This window comes from Corvus moneduloides, chromosome 1 (assembly GCF_009650955.1).
Source record: "Corvus moneduloides isolate bCorMon1 chromosome 1, bCorMon1.pri, whole genome shotgun sequence".
NCBI lineage: Eukaryota > Metazoa > Chordata > Aves > Passeriformes > Corvidae > Corvus > Corvus moneduloides.
The window spans coordinates 2,400,872-2,422,110 of NC_045476.1; the positions used below are offsets into that span (position 1 = coordinate 2,400,872).

Genomic DNA, 21,239 nt, shown 5'->3' on the forward strand with positions numbered 1-21,239 from the left:
TGGCTTTTTTTCCTGATCATGATGCAACCTGATGTATCAATTCTCTAGGCTGGGTTATACTGAAAAAGTTGCAGTTTTGACCATACATGAAGTTTCCCTATTTCTGCTGTTTATTTTCCATACATCTCTCAACCAGCCAGCAACATTATTTAATATTTGCTTTAAAAAATGACAGGACTCTTTTTTGTCTATGACACAAATCAGCATCTCCCTTCTGTCAGATGATCCCCTCACATCAATAACCAGGCATGAATAGATACTGGTGAACATCAGGGTCATTTATTTTGGGGGTCAAGAGCTGCTTGTCATGAAAACATCTACTGCTCTGTTTCTCAGCCCTTCCTGCTCTGTTCAAAGAAGAGTTAAGAGATGAAGAGGCCAAGGAGGGTGAAGCAGTCACCCTGCACTGTGAGCTGACCAAACCCGCCCCAGTGGAGTGGAGAAAGGGACACACAGCCCTCAGACCTAGTGAGAAATACAAAATGAAGCAGAAGGATGTCACTGCAGAGCTGGTGATCCACAATCTGACTGAGAGCGATGCTGGCGATTACACCTGCGTGTGTGGGGAGGAGCAGTCCACGGCTTCCTTGGCAGTACATGGTAATGACCAACTCCACCTGGATGCCATCATTATCGAGGTTATGGTTTGAATTTGTTTTATCACCATGGTCATTGTTATCTGTGCACAGCACCTCTGAGTCTGACCTTGCGTGGCATAACCACGAGGATGAATTTTGTGATTTAGGGGTAAAACCTTTCCCCAATTCCATGTACAAAGTGGTTTTAGGATCTGATCCCTGAAGCAAATGTGAGATCAAGCCTGAAGACACCTCCCCACCTTTCCTTCCCCACCCATGCCCTCACCAGCAGGCTGTGTTTGCTGCTCCCTTTAACCCTGTTCCCATTGCATCCTCAGTGCTGCCTGCAGGCATCCAGGAGAGCCTGAAGGATGAGGAGGTGACTGAGGGTCAAGTGGCCACTCTGAGGTGTGAAGTGACCAAGGCTGTCCCCGTGGAGTGGAGGAAGGGCAGCACTTTGCTCAAAGCCAGTGAGAAGTACAAAATGAGGCAGGAGAAAACGGTCATGAAGCTGCTTATCCAGGATGTGGAATTGAAAGATGCTGGAAAGTACACATGTGTGTGTGGAGAGCAGGAGACAACAGCAGCCTTGATAGTGCATGGTAAAAAAAAATACATATTATTTGTATTACTGTGTATTTCCATGCCAGCTCATTGATATTGGTTGCATGTTCACCTGTGGCTGAATTGTTTCTTTAAATCTGTAAACTCTCTGTAAGAACTGGTTGTGTCCAGGCTGCTTTTCTCCTTCTGTCTATTGGTTTGTCCAATGTCCCAGAATCATGAGGGAAACACCCTGTTTCCACCCTAAGGTGTTCTCTGCTTCTGTACCACCCCATCCCTCCTGTCACCCGTGTGTCACGTGTCACTTTTAATGTCCTCTGTCCATTTTGTGACCTTCAGCCCTGCCAGCCCTTTTCAAAGAAGACCTGAAGGACCTGCAAGCCATGGAAAGCCAAACATCCACTCTGCGCTGTGAGCTGAGCAAGGCTGCAGCTGTGGCCTGGAAGAAAGGGAACAAAACACTCAGGGCAAGTGAAAAATACATCATGAGGCAGGAGAGTGCCCTGGCTGAGCTGGAAATCCGTGACCTAGAGCTGCAGGATGCAGGAGATTACACCTGTGTGTGTGGGGACCAGCACAGCACAGCCTCTCTGACAGTGGATGGTAAATGCAGATGATTGTCCATTTTCTGTTTCTCTGAAACATCCTGTTGCTGTGTGAAGTGTTCACCTCTCACCTTTTTCCTGGGAGTTAGTTTATGTCCAGTTCTTGTTCAGGTGTTTAGTTTTGGTCTGGTGCTGCTGAAAAGGGAGCTGAGGACAGGGCTGTCTCTCCTTGCAGACACACAGCTGTGTTGTAGGTTTAAGGGAATTCCACCCAGGAAATGCTCCTGTTAGGCCAGCTGAGATGTTCTGTCCTGTGAAAAATCCTTTAAATTCCACCTTGAATCTTGCACTTTGGCCTGTCAGCTCAGCACTTCTTGTCTTACTGCTGGATTTGGTTTTCCAGATCCTCGTAGTGATAACCTCAACCCCCCTGATTTTGCCAGATTTGACCTTCAGCTGAGAACTGACGATGCTGATCACTTAGTTTAAGTACACTTTCTATTGGCTTTCCATTCCCAGCCCTGCCAGTGCTTTTCAAGGAAAAGCTGAAGAATGAAGAAGCCCAAGAAGGAGCATCAGTCACTCTGAGTTGTGAATTAACAAAAGGAGCTCCAGTGCAGTGGAAAATAGGGCCCAAAGTGCTCAAAGCAAGTGACAAATATCAAATGAGACAGTCTGGCACCACTGCAGAGCTGGTCATCCATGACCTAGAAGTAAAAGATGCTGGAGATTACACCTGTGTGTGTGGTGACCAGAAGACAACAGCAACCTTAAGAGTTCATGGTAAAAAGACCTTATTAAAATTGACAAATAGCTCTTGAGATAGACATTATTCTGAAACTCAGTTGTTTCTTCCCTGGGTCAGTAGCTTGTTTTTGTTTTTATCCTTTCCTCCTCCTTCATTCTATTTATAACTCATTTCTTCCTGAGAAAGAGTTGCTCATGGGGAATTTTTGGGTCGTTATTAATCTGTCCTTTAAAAGGAGGAAATGAGAAGTTTCTTTCTGTGCAAGTGCCCCCTTTTTGGATATTTGCGTTTTCCAGCTCCAGCCCTGTAGTTCACTTCAGTCCACCACAGTTTTCTCCAAAACACACAGCTGTGGTCTGTCAGGCCCCCTGCTCTCCAGGAACTGGATAAAGGAAAAGTGAGAGTTGGGGGAGCAGAAAGAGGAGGAAATTATCTGGCCATGGATGTGACTTGGTGTGACTTTATAGAAGTCACACATGCAGAGTGAGATAAGAATTATCATTCCAGAGCTTAATTCCTGTAGGCTGTTTTGTCTTTGAATTATGATTTCCAGAATGTTTCCCATTAGTAAGAATCTGAAATTCTTATTAGATGTAATGGCCCTTCAAACTTCAATGTAAAACTAGGAGTAGTATTATTTTGAAATCTGACTGCTTTCATGTAGATGGGGCTGTAATATTTTGTTAAAGACAAACCAGAAAATAACAACAGCAGCCTCCAAAAGATGAGGCTTGTGTGGGTAAAATAGTTCTGTATCCAGCAGTGTTATTTGCGAGTGCTGTTGATTTGAGGTCTGGTTCTTTCTGTTTTGCTCTTTCCCTATAAATAACAACAAAACCCCAGGGAGCTGATCCCTCAGGGTGATTGAAATCACGTCACACTCAAAGAAAGATGCTTTCAGAGTTTCTGAACTTGGTTATGGCTAAGAATATCTATAATAGGCTGAAAAAAAAAAGGCATGAGGGGCACTTCAAAAAAGAAATTTCAGAGGCAAAATTGCCTCAAAAAAAAAGTAATTTCAAAACAGAAATTAGGGTTTTAATTCTGGTTTTCTGCTGTCCCTTTGTCCGTGTTGCATCCTCCAGCTCTGCCACCACTCTTTAAGGAAGAGCTGAAGGACAAGGAAGCAGAAGAAGGTGGAGAAGTCTCCCTGCACTGTGAGCTCTCCAAGGCCGCTCCGGTGGAGTGGCGGAAGGACCAGAGGATCCTCAAACCGAGTGGGAAATACAAAATGAGGCAGGAAGGGCCCAAAGCAGAGCTGGTGATCCATGAAATAGCTGAGGAGGATGCAGGAGACTACACCTGTGTGTGCGGAGAGCACCAGACTACAGCTGTCTTGACAGTACAGGGTAAAGCCATCCTGACCTCCTCTTTCCTGACTGGAAACCTCTGTCCTCTGCTCTGAGCTGTTCAGTTTTCCACATCTGTCTGGTCATCCCTGTTAACTGAACTTCCATTAGGTTGAAAATGTTCCCTGCCCCTCCTCCCCTGCAGGCTGTGGAAGTTGGAAAGCACCTGTCTGCATTTCTCTGTGCCATTCTTCTGCCTTTTCGTTTCCTTCAACACAAGCCTGCTCTCCTTTCTTCTTTCCCTTCCTCCATTCCTTTCCTACCACGTAACCCCATCATTCATTGGTCCTTCCTTTCCTGCACTTATTCTCTAAACCACAAATCTGTTTGTTCTTTGCCATTCCTTTCCGAAATTCTCAATACCAACCATTTTAATATAGGGAATAAGGAGTATCCAGAATATGGCTCTGTTAGTTATAATCTCCTCAGCACTACGTTATGTTTATTTTGGCCTTTGTGCCCACAACCTCTGTCCTAATGCACAAGGATAGATTTCCATTGGGAGTCTGATTTTTCTAAGGAAAGAATAAATTCTTTCTGTGACCTCCTTCTGGTCTTCCTTTGTCGAAGAACAATTTTCTGGGCAAACAAGTCTGGTGCTTCAGCTTAACACTGCTGGAGTGGGAAATGTGCCAAATCAGGAGTAAGCCTGTTTTCTAGCCTGGATATTTTAACTTAGTCTCACTGTTCTGGACACTAATTTTGAGATCTGCAGTATCCAACCTCATTAAACAGGTGGAATATCCCATTATCCCACCTAATGAATAGAGGGACATATGTGAAGGCCATCACATTTATTTCAAGGACACAGCTTGCAGCGGGTACAAGAATTATGTTAAGTGGGGAAAATGCGTTCCTAGACAAGAACCCAGGCTGGAATTCAGCAGCTGGAGATTTACTTTGGGGTCAAGAAGAATCTGTGAATTCCAGATGCACCTCTTGAAGGATATCTCAAGGAAGAAGGAATGAGGATGAGTAAGGAGATGTGCCAACAGTCAGAGGACAGCAGGGCAGCTCTGTGAGTAGCAAAAGAGAGTGCAAAGCCGTGAAGTTTGTGGGAGACAACCCATGTGAATTAAGGAGCTCCGAGCTGCTACTCTTCGTTTTTCTGAGGAGGAAACTGGCAGAAAGCAGGCGTGAATCTGTTGAGAACAGAGCAGTTTTGCTGTAGGAAGCCAGAGTATGCCTAAAAGGATTAGGATGTCTATTCCCACTAGGATATTTTCATTTCTCTTTCCTCTCTTTGTGGCTGATGCTCACCCTTCCTTGACAACTTTGCTCTGTCGCAACCTTCACAACTCTCCCCTGTCACTTCCTCACCCCTCCCTGGAGACACCCTCAGTTTGTAACACGCTTTACCTGCATCCTTCAGCTGTGCCTCCGCTTTTCCAAGAAGAAATGACCAGCCAGGAAGGGGTAGAAGGTGGAACGGCCACTTTGCACTGTGAGCTGAGTAAGGCCCCTGCCCATGTCCAGTGGAAGAAAGGCCAGCACATCCTCACCTCGGGCACCAAGTACAGCATGAGGCAGGAGGGACGTGTGGTGGAGCTGGTGGTCCATGACCTCGACCTGAGTGACAGTGGGGAGTATTCCTGTGTGTGTGGAGACAGGAGCAGCACGGCTGCCTTAACAGTGCATGGTAACGTCATCCCTGGGATGAATGTCCTCCAAACCTGCCCAAATCTCTGTTGCCACGGTCTGTTCCCGTCCCTTTCTGTCTGCTTGGGCTTTTGTGTTCCTTTGGGTTCTGTGTGTTTCCTCCTTGTGTAGAATTGGGAAAAATGTTGCCCATTGGTGTTTGTCCCCCTCAGCTGTGCTGGTTCATCTCACTTCCCTTGCTCGGATGCAGTGGCCAGGGAAGCTGGGGGAGATTTTCCATTGTGTTCCACTGACCTGGATCAGGGCTTGGTATTGTCCCATGAGACCTCTCCCCGAGGACCTCACCAAGCTGCTTTTTAAAGGAAATTCACCCTCTCTCTGGTAACTCTTTTACTCTTCAGCGCTGCCTCCAGAATTCAAGAGAGAACTGGAGGACCTGGAAGCTGTGGAAAATGGTGCTGCTGTTCTGCAGTGTGAGCTGACAAAACCTGCTGAGGTGGAGTGGAAGAAAGGGCAGGAGGTGCTCAAAGAGAGCAGCAAATATGAAATGAGTCAGGACGGTGCTGTTGCAAAGCTGATTATCCATGAGCTGGAGGAGGAGGATGCTGGACTTTACATCTGTATGTGTGGAGATCAACAGACAACTGCCACGCTGACAGTCACTGGTAAAAAAAAAAACCCAAAAAAGGAAAAGGTTCTAATATTTTCTGAAAATAAAAATACAATTTTAGTTTAGTGATGCTTAGGGAAAAGATTGTAAATCATAAGGCGTGCAGAGCAGCCTGGTCTATGCAGCTCATGGAGTGGCCAGGCAGAAAATGGGAATTGCAATGAAGAACTAAATGCATTTTTTCAGTACGTTGCTGTCAGAATAATCAAAATCTCTCCTGCAAGTGGCCTGCCTTAAGAGGGAATCTGAACCCTTAAAATTCCCTGCCTTAAGCGGGGGTATGAACTCTTGCAGCTCTGTCTTAGGAGGGAATCTGAACCTCTAAAATTCCCTGCTGATCTTCAAAACACTTCTTCACTGATCAGGGCAGCACACTGGCTGCTCTTACAGTAGGAAAACTATCGGTCCATTTCTGTATCATAGATTGGATTCTATATATTTCATGGCACATGTAACTTCTTGAAATCCATTTCTTCTTGCTCTGCAGATATTCCTATTACTTCCCTGGGGAAATAGCCTCGTAGTTTGAATCTAGAGCACTGAGGTTTAGACACATCCTCAAAAAAACTTTTGGTGCTTTCTTTTTCCCTCTACTTCCTTTTTCCCAAGCCCCAGCTGCAGTAGGTCCAAGTCACATTTCTATTTTATAGCCCTGCCAGCCCTTTTTAAACAAGAGCTTCAGAACACCGAGGCAGAAGAAGGTGGCACAGCAACACTGAGGTGTGAGCTCACCAAACCCAAGGCTCCAGTGGAGTGGAGGAAAGGAGATGTCACTCTCTACCCTGGTCTGAAATACGAGATGAAGCAGCAGGGCTGTGCTGCTGAATTGGTCATTTATGACCTGGAACTGGACGATTCAGGAATTTACACCTGCGACTCTGGACACCAGCGGACAACGGCTGTGGTGGCTGTGCATGGTAGGCAGAGTGGTGACCCTTGGCTCAAGAGGGGTGGAGTGAAAGAAGCTTTTCCTGGTGTTCTCTGCAGCTATTGATTTGTTTTGCTGCTGGTTCACGCCTGAATAAATATTCTTCTTGGGCATGGCACATGGTCAAGGTAGAAATGTTCTTCTTGCAGTATCTGGAGTGTGAAAGCAATTAAATCATCAAATCCCAGAACTGTTTGGGTTAGAAAGGATCTTAAAGATCATCCATTTCCATCCCCCTGCCATGGGCAGGGCCAATTTCCACTGGCCTAGGTTGTTCAGAGCCCCAACCAACCTGTCCTTGAATGTTGTCATGATGTCAAAATATGCTGAACCCTCCTGCCCTGAGTGCAGGGAGTGTGGCCGGATATGGGAATGGGATAAGGGATGCCTGCCTGGGATGGTAAGAGATGCACCAATTAGGGAATAAGGGATTTCTATGATATGTGAGTGTGCTGTATTGTTACTGGAGGCTTTGAACTTCAGGTGCAAATGCTGACTGCAGACAACTTGAATCCACACCTGTTTTCCTCCACTCCTTCTACCATCCTCAGAGGAAGGCTTTGCCCAAAATCTGGGTTTCCCCTCCCATTTACCACTTCACTGTGATCTCTTACCAAGAGATCAATGCTGACTTGATCTTTTATATGTTGATAGTAGCCTTATTTGGGAGGAAAATACTCTTTGTTTAATATTGCAAACTCACAGACCTCTGTTAAGGGACAAGAATCTGTGTAAGACAAGGATCATGTCCCAATGACCTTTCCCTAGAGCATCCATGGCATGGGCACACTTCCATAGGAAAGTCTGACTCCTTCAGACCCCAAACCAGGCCATTCTGTGGACCACTAAGACCAGAACTTCCCTAAATTCGTCTGTCCTCAGCACTTGGTTCCCTTAGTGGTTCAAGAAAGATTCTGCCGAGACAGAGAGTTGCAGCTCCAGGATGATGGAATCGTTAGGATAAGCCATATCTGAAGGATGATGGTAGGACTGAATCCTTCTTGGACTAAAACATTCTTGAAACATTTTCCTCCTCTCAAATTTTACAGCACTGCCTGTCACATTTAAGCAGCCCCTACAGAATCAGGAATCTGAGGAAGGAAGCACAGCCACGTTCTGCTGTGAGCTGTCGAAACCCAGTGCTGCAGTGGAATGGAGGAAAGGAGGAGTGGGGCTGCAGCCCAGCCAGAAATATGAAATGAGGCAGAGGGGAGGCCTGGTAGAGCTCTTGATACACAATCTCAAGTTAGAAGACACAGGAGAATACAGCTGTGACGTGGGGGATCAGGAAACCAGGGCAGCTCTGAGCGTGACAGGTACGTGGTGTGAGCTGACTCCTAAAGGAATAGGTTCCTCCAACACGCAAGACAACCTTTTCAATATGAATATTTTTAAGTGCATTATTGTTGTTCTCTATGGATATTTTCCTTCTCATCTGATATATTAGGATTTTTTTATTTCTAATGAGAATGGAAGGGGATGACACTTTGTTCTTCCAGTGCTATGTTTGAGTTTTGGGTTTTAATAGGAAACACTTTCAAGCTTTGTGCCTGAGGAGAATTTAAAGAAAAAAGCAATGATTTAACATAACATCTGGACATTTCACGTGACGTGTTGTTTGAATATTTGAAAAGAATATTTTCTTTCAAATCCTGTAAGAAGACAATGACCTCCCTGACCTCTTAACGCTGTCCATGGAGTTTTGAAGTTCTTTGCTCTTGAGATTATTGTTAGATCAACTGAGGGATAAAATCGTTCAATGAATTCACCACTGGGAAGGATTCGAGTCAAGGAACAAAGGAAATAAATGTTATGGGTGCAGATGGCTTCTTCTGATGCAGCAAGATGATCTGGTGGCTCCAGGAAAATTAGAAAACATGGATCCTACTTAGGAATATCACAGTGAAAAGCAGAGTATCTTGTTCTCCAAGCGTCAGTTTGTGTTAACCAGGACTTGACTCAGGCTTCACTACAAGATCCTGTTGATCCTTTTCTTTTCTCTTTTAGCTCTGCCAGTTCTTTTCCAAAAGCAGCTCAAAGATGAGGAGGCAGAAGAAGGAGCTGTGGTGAAGTTCCGGTGTGAGCTGACAAAGGATAACGCGGCGGTGGAGTGGAGGAAAGGCACCATGGAGCTCTTCCCGTGTGCCAAATATGAAATTAAATTAAGTGGGCGCACGGCTGAGCTTGTGATTCATAATGTAGAGCCAGAGGATGCCTCTGATTACACTTGTGACACGGGAGACCAGCAGAGCACTGCAGTCCTCAGAGTGAATGGTTAGCATTGCACCCACCTGGGATGGAGGAGAAGAGGCATTGGTGCAACTGTGTGAATGATACTATTTAATCCACTGGTGAATAAACCCCTCCCAAAGTTAGGATAACGAGGAAAAGAGGTGCCCAGTCGTAAGGCAGAGTGCAGAGAAGTGGATCTGGTGGGACAGGGTTCCTGTTCAAGCCTGTAAAGCACAGAGTGCAGTGCACTGACCCCTTTCTCTGATATGAAAAAAGCAAGGAATTTCTGTGTCATGGGGATTTTGAAATAGTAGCAAAATTTTTTTGGCACTTTGCAATTTTTCTGGCTCGCTTGAATCAATAGCAAATCACACATCATTTAGAAAAGCATTTTGAGGTTGCTATTTTTAATCTTCCTGTGAAGATCCTGAGAATGCTGTGTTTAACCACACCAGGAATAATGTCTGTGACTGTTCACAGAATCACAGAACGGGTCACTGGTCCAGCCTCCCTGCTCAAACAGGGCCGTCCCAGCACCATCTGTGAAATGCTTGTGATTGTCTCAAAGTTGGGTGGGATTTGGGGCTTTGGTCTAAGCCTTTCAAACAACATCTTTTGGCTGAATCTGACCCAAAAAGCAGCCACAGGGTCAACTATGGGTGAAAAAGCTCAGTGACTGCTCTACGTGTCTCAAAGCAGTGTTAATACTGGAACCACAGGCACTGAGACTCCTGTTTTCCCAACTGCTCGCTCACACCCTGTGGATATTCCCTTCTTGTTTCCATCAGAGGCAAGCTGGTGTCTGAGCTGTTCCGTGCTCTACTTGAATAAATGTCCATTTGTGCATCATCTGGAAGGATTCACCCATGATGATCTGGGCCTTGAAAAGACAGCTGAGAATTCAGAAATTAGTTTAAAGCTTTGCATTGTTTAGCTTTGAAAATCAGGAGTATTTCTGTAAAAGTGAGCAGATTTGCACAAGTTTAAACAGAAAGTGCCAGGTTTTGCTTGTCAAAATCTTTACATAAGTTGGAGTTTCCAATATGCAGAGCAGATGCATGAAAGGTGTGATGTGGATGCCCTGGACTTTATGGGATATAAAGATATTTGGGGAACTTTCTGGTCCTCTGGATATACACAATATAGATCTGTTTATAGGGAAAAAAATGGTTTTATTATCATATCACCACTTAATGCAAAATTGTTCTGCATCATCAAAGCCTGGGTGCCTTGTGCTGAGCTGTGCAGACCTGGCATTCAAGCAAAGAGCCCATGTATTATTTATTTCTCGCTTTGCAGCCATCAAACCCCAGCTGAAGCAGCAGCTGAGGAACGAAGAAGTGGAGGTGGGAGGAACAGCCAGGCTGCGCTGCGAGATTTCCATCAGCAAAGCAGAAGTGGAGTGGAGGAAGGATGGAGTCCTCCTGCACTCCAGCTCCAAGTACGAAATGTGGCAGGATGGGACCCTCCGGGAGCTCCGTGTTCACCACCTGGAGCCTGGGGATGCTGGAGAATATTCCTGCAAGGCTGGAGACCAGACGAGCTCTGCCAAACTCACCGTGAAAGGCAAGACCTGTTTATTGGAACAAGGAGATTTTCCCTTCAGGAAACTAAGATTTCACAGCATAATTGAGATATATACACATATGTAACATAAAATCAGTTATTGTGATAAACACCAAGCATAGGAAAGGTATCACCAAAAAAATCTTATGGTCAGTGGATGCACCAAAGCAAAGATTGACTTGGTGGACACAAGAGGATAAGGCAGTTGTAATCTGTGACTCATGGCTTGGAATATTTGCTTGACATCATATGCATGGGACTGAACAGATGGTCCAGCCCCAGCTTCCAGTCACATGGCAGCTGCATCTGGCCTTAATATCACTGCAGAGCTTAGATTGGACCACTGGTGTGGAACAAACTCCCCCAGCATCTCCACAGGCTACTCCACGTTGTAGATCCCCTGCACATCACACCCAGCTGCACCATTTTTCGTGCAGATGGTGACCTCAGTTGTAGGAATATCCACTGTCCTTGCTCGGAGGGAGATTGAGCTGCTTTTCGAATGGTTGGACTCAATGATTTTAGAAGTCTTTTTCAACCTTAGTTATTTTATAGTTCCTTTGGTATTCCCCAGCAGGTTTGGGGTATATATGGGTTAGCTTCTGCCTGCTGGAGGTCGTCTGTATGATCCTTGCACAGGTGCCCAGCTGCCCTAGAAGCAGGACTCAGGCAAACTGCAGTGCAGATCCCCTGTGCTCACATTAATCCAGTGAGTCCTGCTGGGAGGACAAAGCCAGCCAGGGCCTCAGCGAGTTTGGAGTATCAGCATGGAGTAAATGCAATTCTGCTCACAGAAATACAGTAGAGAGGATCAGGCTTTATCGTTAACCTGTGAAGGTGTCTAAGTGCAAATGGAACAAACTTAAAAATCCTGGTTTTGGCATCCAGCATTCATGCCTTGTTCACCCAGCTAAGAGTATCAAGCGTAATTTAAAAAAAAAACAATGCACAGTGTGTCTCTGAGCAAGGACAAGTGGTAAAGTCACTATCCAAAAGTCATTTGTCCTGCTGCCAAGTACACTGAAAGCAGGGTTTGAAATGTGATTTGAGAGGCTGTGCTGCCTCCACCCTTGGAGGTCCTTGAAGGAAAAAGCGCTGAGCAGCCAAGCCCTGCTCTTGGCAGTGGTTGGAGCAGGTGACTCCCAAAAGTCCACTGCAGCCTGTATTATTCAAGGTTCCATGATTTGATCCACGTTTTCCCTTTCATTTGCCATTTCTGCCTCCTCGCAGAGCCTGACGTGACCATCGTGAGTGGCCTCAAGGGCATGGTGGTGTCCGAAGGGGACGATGTCACCTTTCGGTGCCAGGTTTCCCACGAGAACGCGAGGGACGTGGAATGGAAGCTGCAGGATGTCGCTCTGCAGAACAATGAAATGAACGAGATCTCAGTGGAGAAAGGGAAGATCCACACCCTGACCCTAAGGAAGGTGACTGAGCAGGACATAGGCACCATCACTTTCCGAGTAGGAGGCCACACGTCAACAGCAGAGCTCACAGTGAAAGGTGAGGGCTCCCTGTGGTGTGGAGCAGGATCAGTGGGAACAGGAAATGTTTTAGTTATGCTGACAGTAAGTTTGAGGCTGTCATTCACCCCTTGTTAGCTCATGTCTTTGGGGTGCTTGTGCTTCAAAGCATTTGTGACTGCAATCGCCACAGATAAAAAGGGGACAGTTCACCATCTTCCCGAAGCTCACTGATTCCTAGAGACTTTACTGGCTTGGCTTCACTACTTGGATGGATGGACCTGGAATTTTCATTGCTGCCACTCTCCCTTTTAGAATCATAGAATAATTTGCGTTTGGAGGGACCTTTAAAAGCCATCTTGTCCACTGGCCCTGCATTGAGCAGGGACATCTTCAACCAGATCAGGTTGCTCAAATTTGCTTTTCTATTTCTTTCTTTCTCTAAACATTATTTTGATGAAATTCTCCGTCCACCATCCTTTTCCTTCCCTCTTAGAAGCTTCTTTTAACCCCTCAGTAAATAACACAGAAATCAGATTTTTTTTTTTTTTTTTAATACTCAACCATATGGCTGTAGCTTAAACACTGCAGGAAATGAGATAAAGGTGCCTGGGAAGCAAAGAAAACAAAGCAAAGCAAACAAACCAAAGAAAACAAAGCACACGAATCCTTCGCTTTGTTTGTAATTTCAGTGCCACCTCCAGTCTTTAAGGAGAAACTGCAGAGCAGGGAAGTGCAGGAGGAGGACACAGCTGTCCTCCACTTCCAGCTCTCCCAGCTCAGTGCTGAGGTGAAATGGAAAAAGGCCCCTCGGGGGATTTCCCCAAGCTCCAAGTATGAAATCAGGCAGCAGGGAACAGTCCATACTTTAAAGATTCATCACTTAAAACCAGAAGACTCTGACAAAAACACCTGTGATAATGGAAATGAACAAACAACAGCCACCCTGACTGTTAAATGTGGGTTGTGTTGGGGTTTTTTCTTAAGGTAAGAAACTTGCTCCACTCTCTTAGGCTCTGCCAAGAGGATCATTTCTACTGTCCTTGACTTCAGATGTACTGTGCTGTCAAAAAGCAACTGAGTCCTTTTGCTTTTGGAAGTCCTGAGCAAATAAAATGCAGGGACCCAAGTGCAGTAACTACTTCCACACTTTGAGACCCTATGGCCTCTCTCTGGTCACTCAGACAAGCAGGGCTGGAGCTAGAATTAGAATACCTTTATTTTTGATGCTTATTCATCCTTTGAGCTGTAATTCTGCCTGGAAAAATGGTGATCCGGGTGAAATTGTTCAAACTTGGACACAACTTTAGCTAATGAGGAAGGCACCTAAACAATTCTGGTGCCAAAGATCTCTAAAATAGGTGTAATGTGACAATATATCTGGGTTTTTTTCCAATCTAATCTGATACAAATACAATATTAAGTTGACTTTTTCTGAGAGACGTGATCAGGAAAAACAAAGGTAAGCCAGGATGTTGTTAAATCCCACCTTTTGAAATATCCCTGAGGGCTCTCCCATGAAGGGCACGCACCTGCCTGCAGTCACACCACTAACCCCACAATCCAGGAATAGCAGAATATTGGCACTATTAGCAGGTCCTCTGATGGTGTTTGCCCATTTGTGTCTCTTTGTGTGGACTCAGCCACTCCAGCACTCCTTGAAAAAAATTCCAAACCCAAGAAACTGAGGAAGCCTCTGCAGTCACATTGTAAATACCAACTCAGCCAATTGGCTGAATATACATATATATATATATATATATAAAATATATCAATAAGTGTGGAGCCACTGAGGCTCTTCCAGGAAACTGGATTGAGTAGCTAAACTTCTACACGTGGCACTTCATAAATCCACCCATCAAATCTCTGTCTTGGCCCTCCAGTGATAACATCAGCACAGAGACTTTCAGGGTTCATTTCTCTGCTGGTCCAGTTTTCAAACAAGGAACGTTATATAAAGAAGTTTCTCCATGCGCTCTCCCAAATACACAAGGACTTGGATATCAGGAGTAGGCTTTTGAGGTGTGGTTTTGGTACCCATTTGGAGATACACACACTGAGATGCTCAAAACTCTGTATCCATGACCATTCCTGTGCAAGAAGGAGCATAATCCTTGAGGTGCTCAGTGTGTGCAGTGTCCAGTGATTCTTCAGCAGTGCAGAGTGCTCAGAGCTCCTGGGAACCCAGCACTTTCTGTCAGTCCTTGTTTTGCTTTTAATCTCACTTTGGAGTTGAGTTTGAACCAAATTGAGGATGGCACCAGAGTTTCATCCAACACAAGGCTTAGTTACACAGTCAGCAATGACGCATGATTTTTTTCCCCTCTGATTTCTCCCGATTTAGCTCCTCCAGTCACCTTCACACAACCACTCCAGAACCAACAAGCTGAGGAAGGTGGCACTGTCACTTTGAGCTGTGAGGTCTCCAAATCCAACACCACTGTGCAGTGGAAGAAGGCGGGGACAGTGCTGCGACCCAGTGACAAATACAAGATGAGGCAGGCGGGGCCCGTGGCTGAGCTGACGATTCACAACCTGAGCGAAGCTGATGCTGGGGAGTACACCTGTGACACAGGGGACCAGCAAACCACGGCAGCAGTGAGCCTGAAAGGTGGGGCTTTGCACGGGAAAGAGCTGGGCTGAGCTTGACACCGTGTCAGGGGCATGGGATTGAGTCATTTTGTAGCTAAACCTTCTCCTGTGCCCAAGGAGAACCACGGGGATCTCAGAGATGAGAGCGGTTTCAGGGGGATAAGAAATGGGTCAGTATCTCTAGAAATGGGTCTTTAATCACTGATTCTGTGGTTTGATGACAGTGTCACCCACTGGAATCTGTTGACAAGTTTTTCCACAACACACAGATGGCGATTGTACACATTTTAAATATTTATTATGCACACAACACAGTTTAACATGCAAGCTTTTTGGACTGTCATATATATGTGCATAATACATATGCAGACATGAACCATGTGTCTGTAAGGCTGTAACATGTTGCTGTACTTCCATGTACCTATATTTCCATGAGTTTAGAATCATAGAATGCTTTGGGTTGGAAGGAACCTTCAGGATACTTTAATTCCAACCCCCTGCCATGGGCAGGGACACCTCCCACTAGCCCAGGGTGATCCAAGCCCTGTCCAACCTGGCCTTGGACACTTCCAGGGATCCAGGGGCAGCCACAGCTGCTCTGGGCACCCTGTGCCAGGGCCTCACCACCCTCACAGGGAATAATTTCTTTCTAACATCCAAGCTAACCCTGCCCTCTTTCTGTTTGAAACCATCACCCCTTTTTCTGTCACTATCTACCCCTATAAAAAGTCCTTCTTCCTCCTTTTTATAATCCCCCAAAGCCTTCTCTTTCAGTCTGAATCCCCCTGGATTTATTATTTAGGGCCTCAAATAACAATAACATAGTACTGTCAACAAAGAGCATAAGGAAATGTTTAACCCAGGAAGCATCACTTGAAAGTAGATCTCAAACTCTGTTGCCCTTTCCATGAAGAACCAGCAGCCACCATTGTGGAGAGGCTGAAGGACATCGCCACGTACGAAGGAGAAGACGCGGTGTTCGAGTGCAGGCTGTCCCGGGAAACAGCTCAGGATGCCCAGTGGTTCCTGGGGGATGTTCCCTTGCAATCCAACGAAATGAACGAGATCAGGGTCCAAGGGACACGTCACAGCTTGATCCTGAGGAAGGTGACCCTGGAAGACTGTGGGTCCATCACTTTCAAAGTGGGGCAGCATTCGTCAGCAGCACAGCTGAAGGTGGAAGGTGAGCAGCCTCCCAGGAAGAAGGGTTGAGGAGGTACTGGCAGGCACTGCTTTGGCAGCTGGAGAGGTGTATTTGGGATTAGGAAGCCTTGGAAATTTTGGGAGATTCTGCTAACCTAATTTAGCATTTTAGAGAGCTACATCCAAGCCAGTCATTCCAGTCATTTTTATTGTACATGGCATGAAGATTAATACTGACATCCTTTGATGTTATTTGATATAATAATTAATATTAAGATCCTTTGAAGACCATCCAACTAAGCAGCTGATCATATATCAGAATCAATGGTGAAGAGTGTCAAGAATATGCTCGAGATTAATCTCCTACTTATGATGCTTTTCGATCATATTTACTAAAAAGTCTGAAAGCTCTGAAAAACCTTTCTTTTAAGATATATAGAATGACTTTTGAAAGATAGCCCATGCTAATACCTTATGTTGTTCGTTCCTCTTCGATCTGGTCCCAAACGTAACTACAGACACCCAGCTCTGCCCTGGGGGTGACGCTGGGTGAGGCTGCTGTAGCAGTGCTGGTCTCCTCTCCCCACAGCTGCCCCAGTCACCTTCGTGAAGGAGCTGCACAACCTGGAGCTGCAGGAGGGTGGCACTGCCCACCTGTCCTGCGAGGTGTCCAAGCCTGATGTCCCAGTGGAGTGGAAGAAGGGCACGTCCGTGATCCGCTCCAGCCACAAGTGCAGCATCCAGCACGAGGGGAAGGTGCACACGCTGGTCATTCGCGACCTGAACCGCGCCGATGCCGGGGAGTACAGCTGCCACACGGCTGCTGGCAAGACCACGGCCAGACTCGAGGTTAAAGGTATGGTCTCCTCTCTGCCCAGCAGCGGTGAGAGGAGGGAACATCAATTTTAGAGCTCTCTGCTACAAGAGAGATACTGATCAGTGGAGCAAGTGCAGCAGAATCCACCAAGTTTGTCAGGGGGCTGGAGGATGTGAAGTTCATGGACAAACTCTGTTGTGATAGGGCAAGGCATGATGGCTTTAAACTAAAAGAGGGACAATTTAGATTAGGTATAAGAAAGATATTTTTACAACGAGGGTGGGGAGGCCCTGGCACAGGGTGCCCAGAGAAGCTGTGGCTGCCCCTGGATCCCTGGAAGTGTCCAAGGCCAGGTTGGATGGGGCTTGGAGCCACCTGGGACAGTGGGAGGGTGTCCCTGCCCATGGCAGGGGGTGGAACAAGATGATGGTACCTTCTAATTTAAACCATTCTGGGATCTAAATAAAAGCAGAGGCAAGGGGGCAGCTGTGCTTGTTAACTGAGGAAGAGAAAGTGGAAGTGGAACCTCATTGTCCTCTGCAGCTTCCTAGTGGAGATCTGCAGGGAAGAGAGACACAGAACTTTCTTGGAGGGCTCAGTAAAGAGATGACACAGTAAAGAGCTGTGGTGAGAGAAATTCAGATGAGAAAAAACCCAGCTTTTAACAATGGAGGGGTGGTCAGACATCGGAGCTGAGATCCAGAGGAGTGGAGGAATCTCCATCCATGGGGGACCTCCAGAAGTCCCTTCAAACCTTAATTATTCTGTAATTGATCTCTGTGTGATCTGTAGCCTTGGATTATAACCCCAGATTTATAGATTCTATAGATATTCTAATATAAGTCATATATATTATTCTCTATATCATTAATATTTTATATTATATAATATAAAAATATATAATTCTATTCTGTATGTATTATTCTAGTATCTTATTTTATATATTCTAATATATTCCATAAATTCTAATTTTCTGATATTTTCTATATATTCTAATATTACATATTAATATATATTTTATATATATATACATATATATATTTTATATTTTAATAGATATTTGTATGTCCTTTGAGTGGTTTTATCCCATTCTATGATTTTATTTCAAGGATGGAAAGCTATCTGGCCTTCAGTAATAATTACTGAATTTAGTTGGGAATTCTTTGTGAAAAGAAGTCTGGGTTATGGAGAGAGAAATGTAGCTCACATAGAAATCAAATTTTTCCTGCTGATTAACTCCCCTTCCTCCTCCTCCTCTGTCTAGGTTTGACTTTGGCATCCCTGGAAGGTCTCCTTAGGGAAATGCAGCCAGAGTTGTGCATGAACCTCATGAATGGCTCTATCCATACCTTAACAATAAAACATTCCTCTATTTTCTATTTTTGCCTCAACCCCTTCTTTTCTCTTTGCACCACGCCCCTTGCCAGGCCTGCCTGTGCTGTTCAAACAGTGGCTGAAGAACGAGGAGGTGGAGGAAGGGCGCACGGCGGTGCTGCACTGCGAGCTCACGCAGCCCCACGCACGCGTGGAGTGGAGGAAAGGGGACACGGTGCTGCAGCCCGGCGACAAGTACGAGATCCGCCAGGAGGGGACACGAGTGGAGCTGCTCATCTACGAGGCTGAGGCTCAGGATGCTGGAGAATACACCTGTGACTCGGGGGATCAGCAAACCACGGCGTTGCTGCAGGTCAAAGGTAGGTTAGGGCTTGTTTGGAGGCTGAGAAGTCCTGGCTGTGTCCGTCCTTCACAGGGGGGCCTGGAATCACCCGGGCCAGGCTGGATGGGGCTCTGAACAACCTGGTCTTAGTGGAAGGTGTCCCTGACCATGGCACGGGGTGGAACTGGATGATTTTCAAAGTCCCTCCCAACCTAAACCTTTCTGTGACTTAGTTTGGAAAAGACCTCTGAGATCACTGAGATTGTCCAACTGTTAACACAAGACTGCTAAGCCCACCACTAAACCATGTCCCCAAGGGCCACATCCACATGGAAATTTTATCACTGAATTATCATTGACACTCTGTGAACTCAAACTGGGATATTTCACCATACCTAGGACAAGTCCATTTTAAATTGACCCATTGTATCTCTTAGTGCCTGAGCAGCCCGTGAATTGGGGCTCTCTAGTGGCTGTGGTTTTGGATTTTACAGTTTTATTCATTTTGTACTAAGAATTCTATCGGTTTGGGATTTTGCAGTTTTATTCATTTTGTGCTAAGTATTCTATGTCTTTTAGATTAGATCACACTTGTAGACTGTGGGCTTAGTCACCATAACCAACTGTTGCTCGGAGCATGTTAAATAGATTAAATTAAAGAGATTAAATACCCAAAGTCTCATGTTCCAGCTGAAGGAACTGGGGATTTTCAACCTGGAGAAAAGGAGGCTCAGGGGAGCTGTTATCACTCTCTGCAACTACAGACAGGATGTTGTAGTGAGGTAAAAGTTGGTCTATTTTCACAAGTAACAAGCAATAGGATGACAGGAAATGGCCTCAAGTTGCATCAGGGGAGGTTTCGATTCAGTGTTAAGAAATAATTCTTCACTGAAAGGGTGGTCAAGCATTGGCACGGACTGCCCAGGGAAGCAGTGGAGACACCATCCCTGGAGATATTCAAAAGATGTGTAGATGTGACACTTGGGGACGTGGCTTAGTGGTGGATTTGGCTGTGCTGGGTTAATGGCTGGACATGATCTTAAGTGTCTTTTCCAACCTAAAGGATTCTGACTCTCATTGTTGTGATTGGTATCGTTGTGCTCTATGTGCTTACACTGAGAATGGTGAGTATGGCCATGTGAAGAGCTTCCTGTGGCCTCTGGCAGCCCTTTATGGAGCAACACTTGGACACCTTTGCAGTATCAGCAGCTGATCCCATGAGTGGCCAGCAGGCAAATTGTGGCTCACGCGAAGAAAGAGGGGACGAGCTCAGCTGGAGAAATTACAGTCGGGTTTCTCACCTCTGAGTGCTGTCACTGATGCAGTTGCTTCTCCACCACAGTACTGCCAGTGCTGTTTAACAAAGAGCTGAAAAACGTAGAGACTGAAGATGGGGGAACGGCTGTTTTGCACTGTGAGATCTCCAAGCCGGACGCTCCTGTTGAGTGGAGGAAAGGAGGGGAGGTCATTCAGCCCAGTGACAAGTACGAGGTGAAGCTGAAGGGCAGCGTAGCTGAGCTGATCATCCATGGTGTAGAACCTGATGACTGTGGGGATTATACCTGCAGCACTGGATACGAGATCACCATAGGGTCTGTGTATGTGCAAGGTAAGGTGGTGAAATGTGGTGGAAATGCTCCGGTTTTCTGCCTGCATTTCTTACTCCAAAATCTTTGACAGTAACTGGCCAAACAGCAGAGAGTCCATTCATTTCTTTCCTGATTCCAGTGAAGGTATAAACTCTCACCTCCAGGGTGGGGTTGGATCAATATTTTTAAGTTAAATTAGTTCAAAGTACTGACTGTACTGTGTACTAGAGCAGACTGTACTACTTCTGAAAAACCTGGAGCAGTGGTCATAAAAAATACCAAAATTCTTGTTATAACTGACTTCAGCTTCTATCACTGTTGATATTCTTATTACTCCTTTAAAGCACTCAAGTGAACATTTAAATCTTTTAAGTACCTCTCTGCCTCATACAACATCTGCAGATGGTTGCAACACACAGGAGAGCCAGGCACGACCTGGGCATGGAATGGAGTTTCCTCCCAGTGAAATGATGTTTGAAGAGACACACACGCTGCTCTTGCAAGCAGCTGTAAGGATGGAAGGTAGTTTCTAACCCTCTTCAAGAATATTTTACCTCTTTTTTTCCTTGGAAAAACACCTCAAGTTTAACTATCCTGGACATCTTGCGCTTGGGCTGGGGTTAGTTCTGCAGGGAGCAACTTGTGCGTGTTTGTTTCTGTTTTCCTTTGGCACCTTCTCTTGCTCTGTCACGCAGAAGAAGCAGCAGTGATAGTGTCTGGTTTAAGGAGCACAGATGTCTTTGTGGGCGAGTCAGCCACGTTCACCTGCGAGCTCTCGCACCCGGGCGTGAAGAACGTGCAGTGGTGGCTCGATGGGACCCCCCTTCACAACAACCTGGTGACTGAAATCTCTGAGCAGGACGGCAGGATCCACACTTTAACCCTAAATGATGTGGCGTGTCACGACTCGGGCACTGTCACCTTCAGAGCTGGGTCCCTTATATCTTCAGCTAAATTATTAGTCAAAGGTATTTTCCTGTTGGAAAGAAACACGTGGCCACCTCTGGACTTGCTCCATGTGCTGGTGCTTCTGCCATCCAGGCTACCCTTACTAAATCCCTTCACGGTTCTCCTGTGCCCTGCAACCCTCCCATTCTCACCCCAGAAGTCTTCTAGGTACAACCACACTGATTTTTGCAGTGGTTCAGGTGAGGGAGGCTTGCAGGGTCAGGGCTGCTGCTTTCACCCCACGTCAAGGA

The 21,239-nt window shown here is 45.8% G+C and overlaps 1 protein-coding gene across 1 annotated transcript in view; it reads left to right on the plus strand.

Annotated features, from left to right (window-relative positions):
* Positions 1 to 21,239, plus strand: part of OBSCN (obscurin, cytoskeletal calmodulin and titin-interacting RhoGEF) — a 142,241-nt gene that overhangs the window by 74,468 nt on the left and 46,534 nt on the right. The window contains exons 45-62 of the mRNA XM_032133486.1: positions 337 to 600; positions 917 to 1,180; positions 1,482 to 1,745; positions 2,207 to 2,470; positions 3,521 to 3,784; positions 5,157 to 5,423; positions 5,785 to 6,048; positions 6,704 to 6,970; positions 8,031 to 8,297; positions 8,989 to 9,255; positions 10,513 to 10,779; positions 12,010 to 12,282; positions 14,587 to 14,853; positions 15,748 to 16,017; positions 16,567 to 16,833; positions 18,222 to 18,488; positions 19,794 to 20,060; positions 20,736 to 21,008. Of these exons, the coding sequence (XP_031989377.1) occupies positions 337 to 600; positions 917 to 1,180; positions 1,482 to 1,745; positions 2,207 to 2,470; positions 3,521 to 3,784; positions 5,157 to 5,423; positions 5,785 to 6,048; positions 6,704 to 6,970; positions 8,031 to 8,297; positions 8,989 to 9,255; positions 10,513 to 10,779; positions 12,010 to 12,282; positions 14,587 to 14,853; positions 15,748 to 16,017; positions 16,567 to 16,833; positions 18,222 to 18,488; positions 19,794 to 20,060; positions 20,736 to 21,008 (4,803 nt within the window). The remainder of the gene's footprint in view (positions 1 to 336; positions 601 to 916; positions 1,181 to 1,481; positions 1,746 to 2,206; positions 2,471 to 3,520; positions 3,785 to 5,156; positions 5,424 to 5,784; positions 6,049 to 6,703; positions 6,971 to 8,030; positions 8,298 to 8,988; positions 9,256 to 10,512; positions 10,780 to 12,009; positions 12,283 to 14,586; positions 14,854 to 15,747; positions 16,018 to 16,566; positions 16,834 to 18,221; positions 18,489 to 19,793; positions 20,061 to 20,735; positions 21,009 to 21,239) is intronic.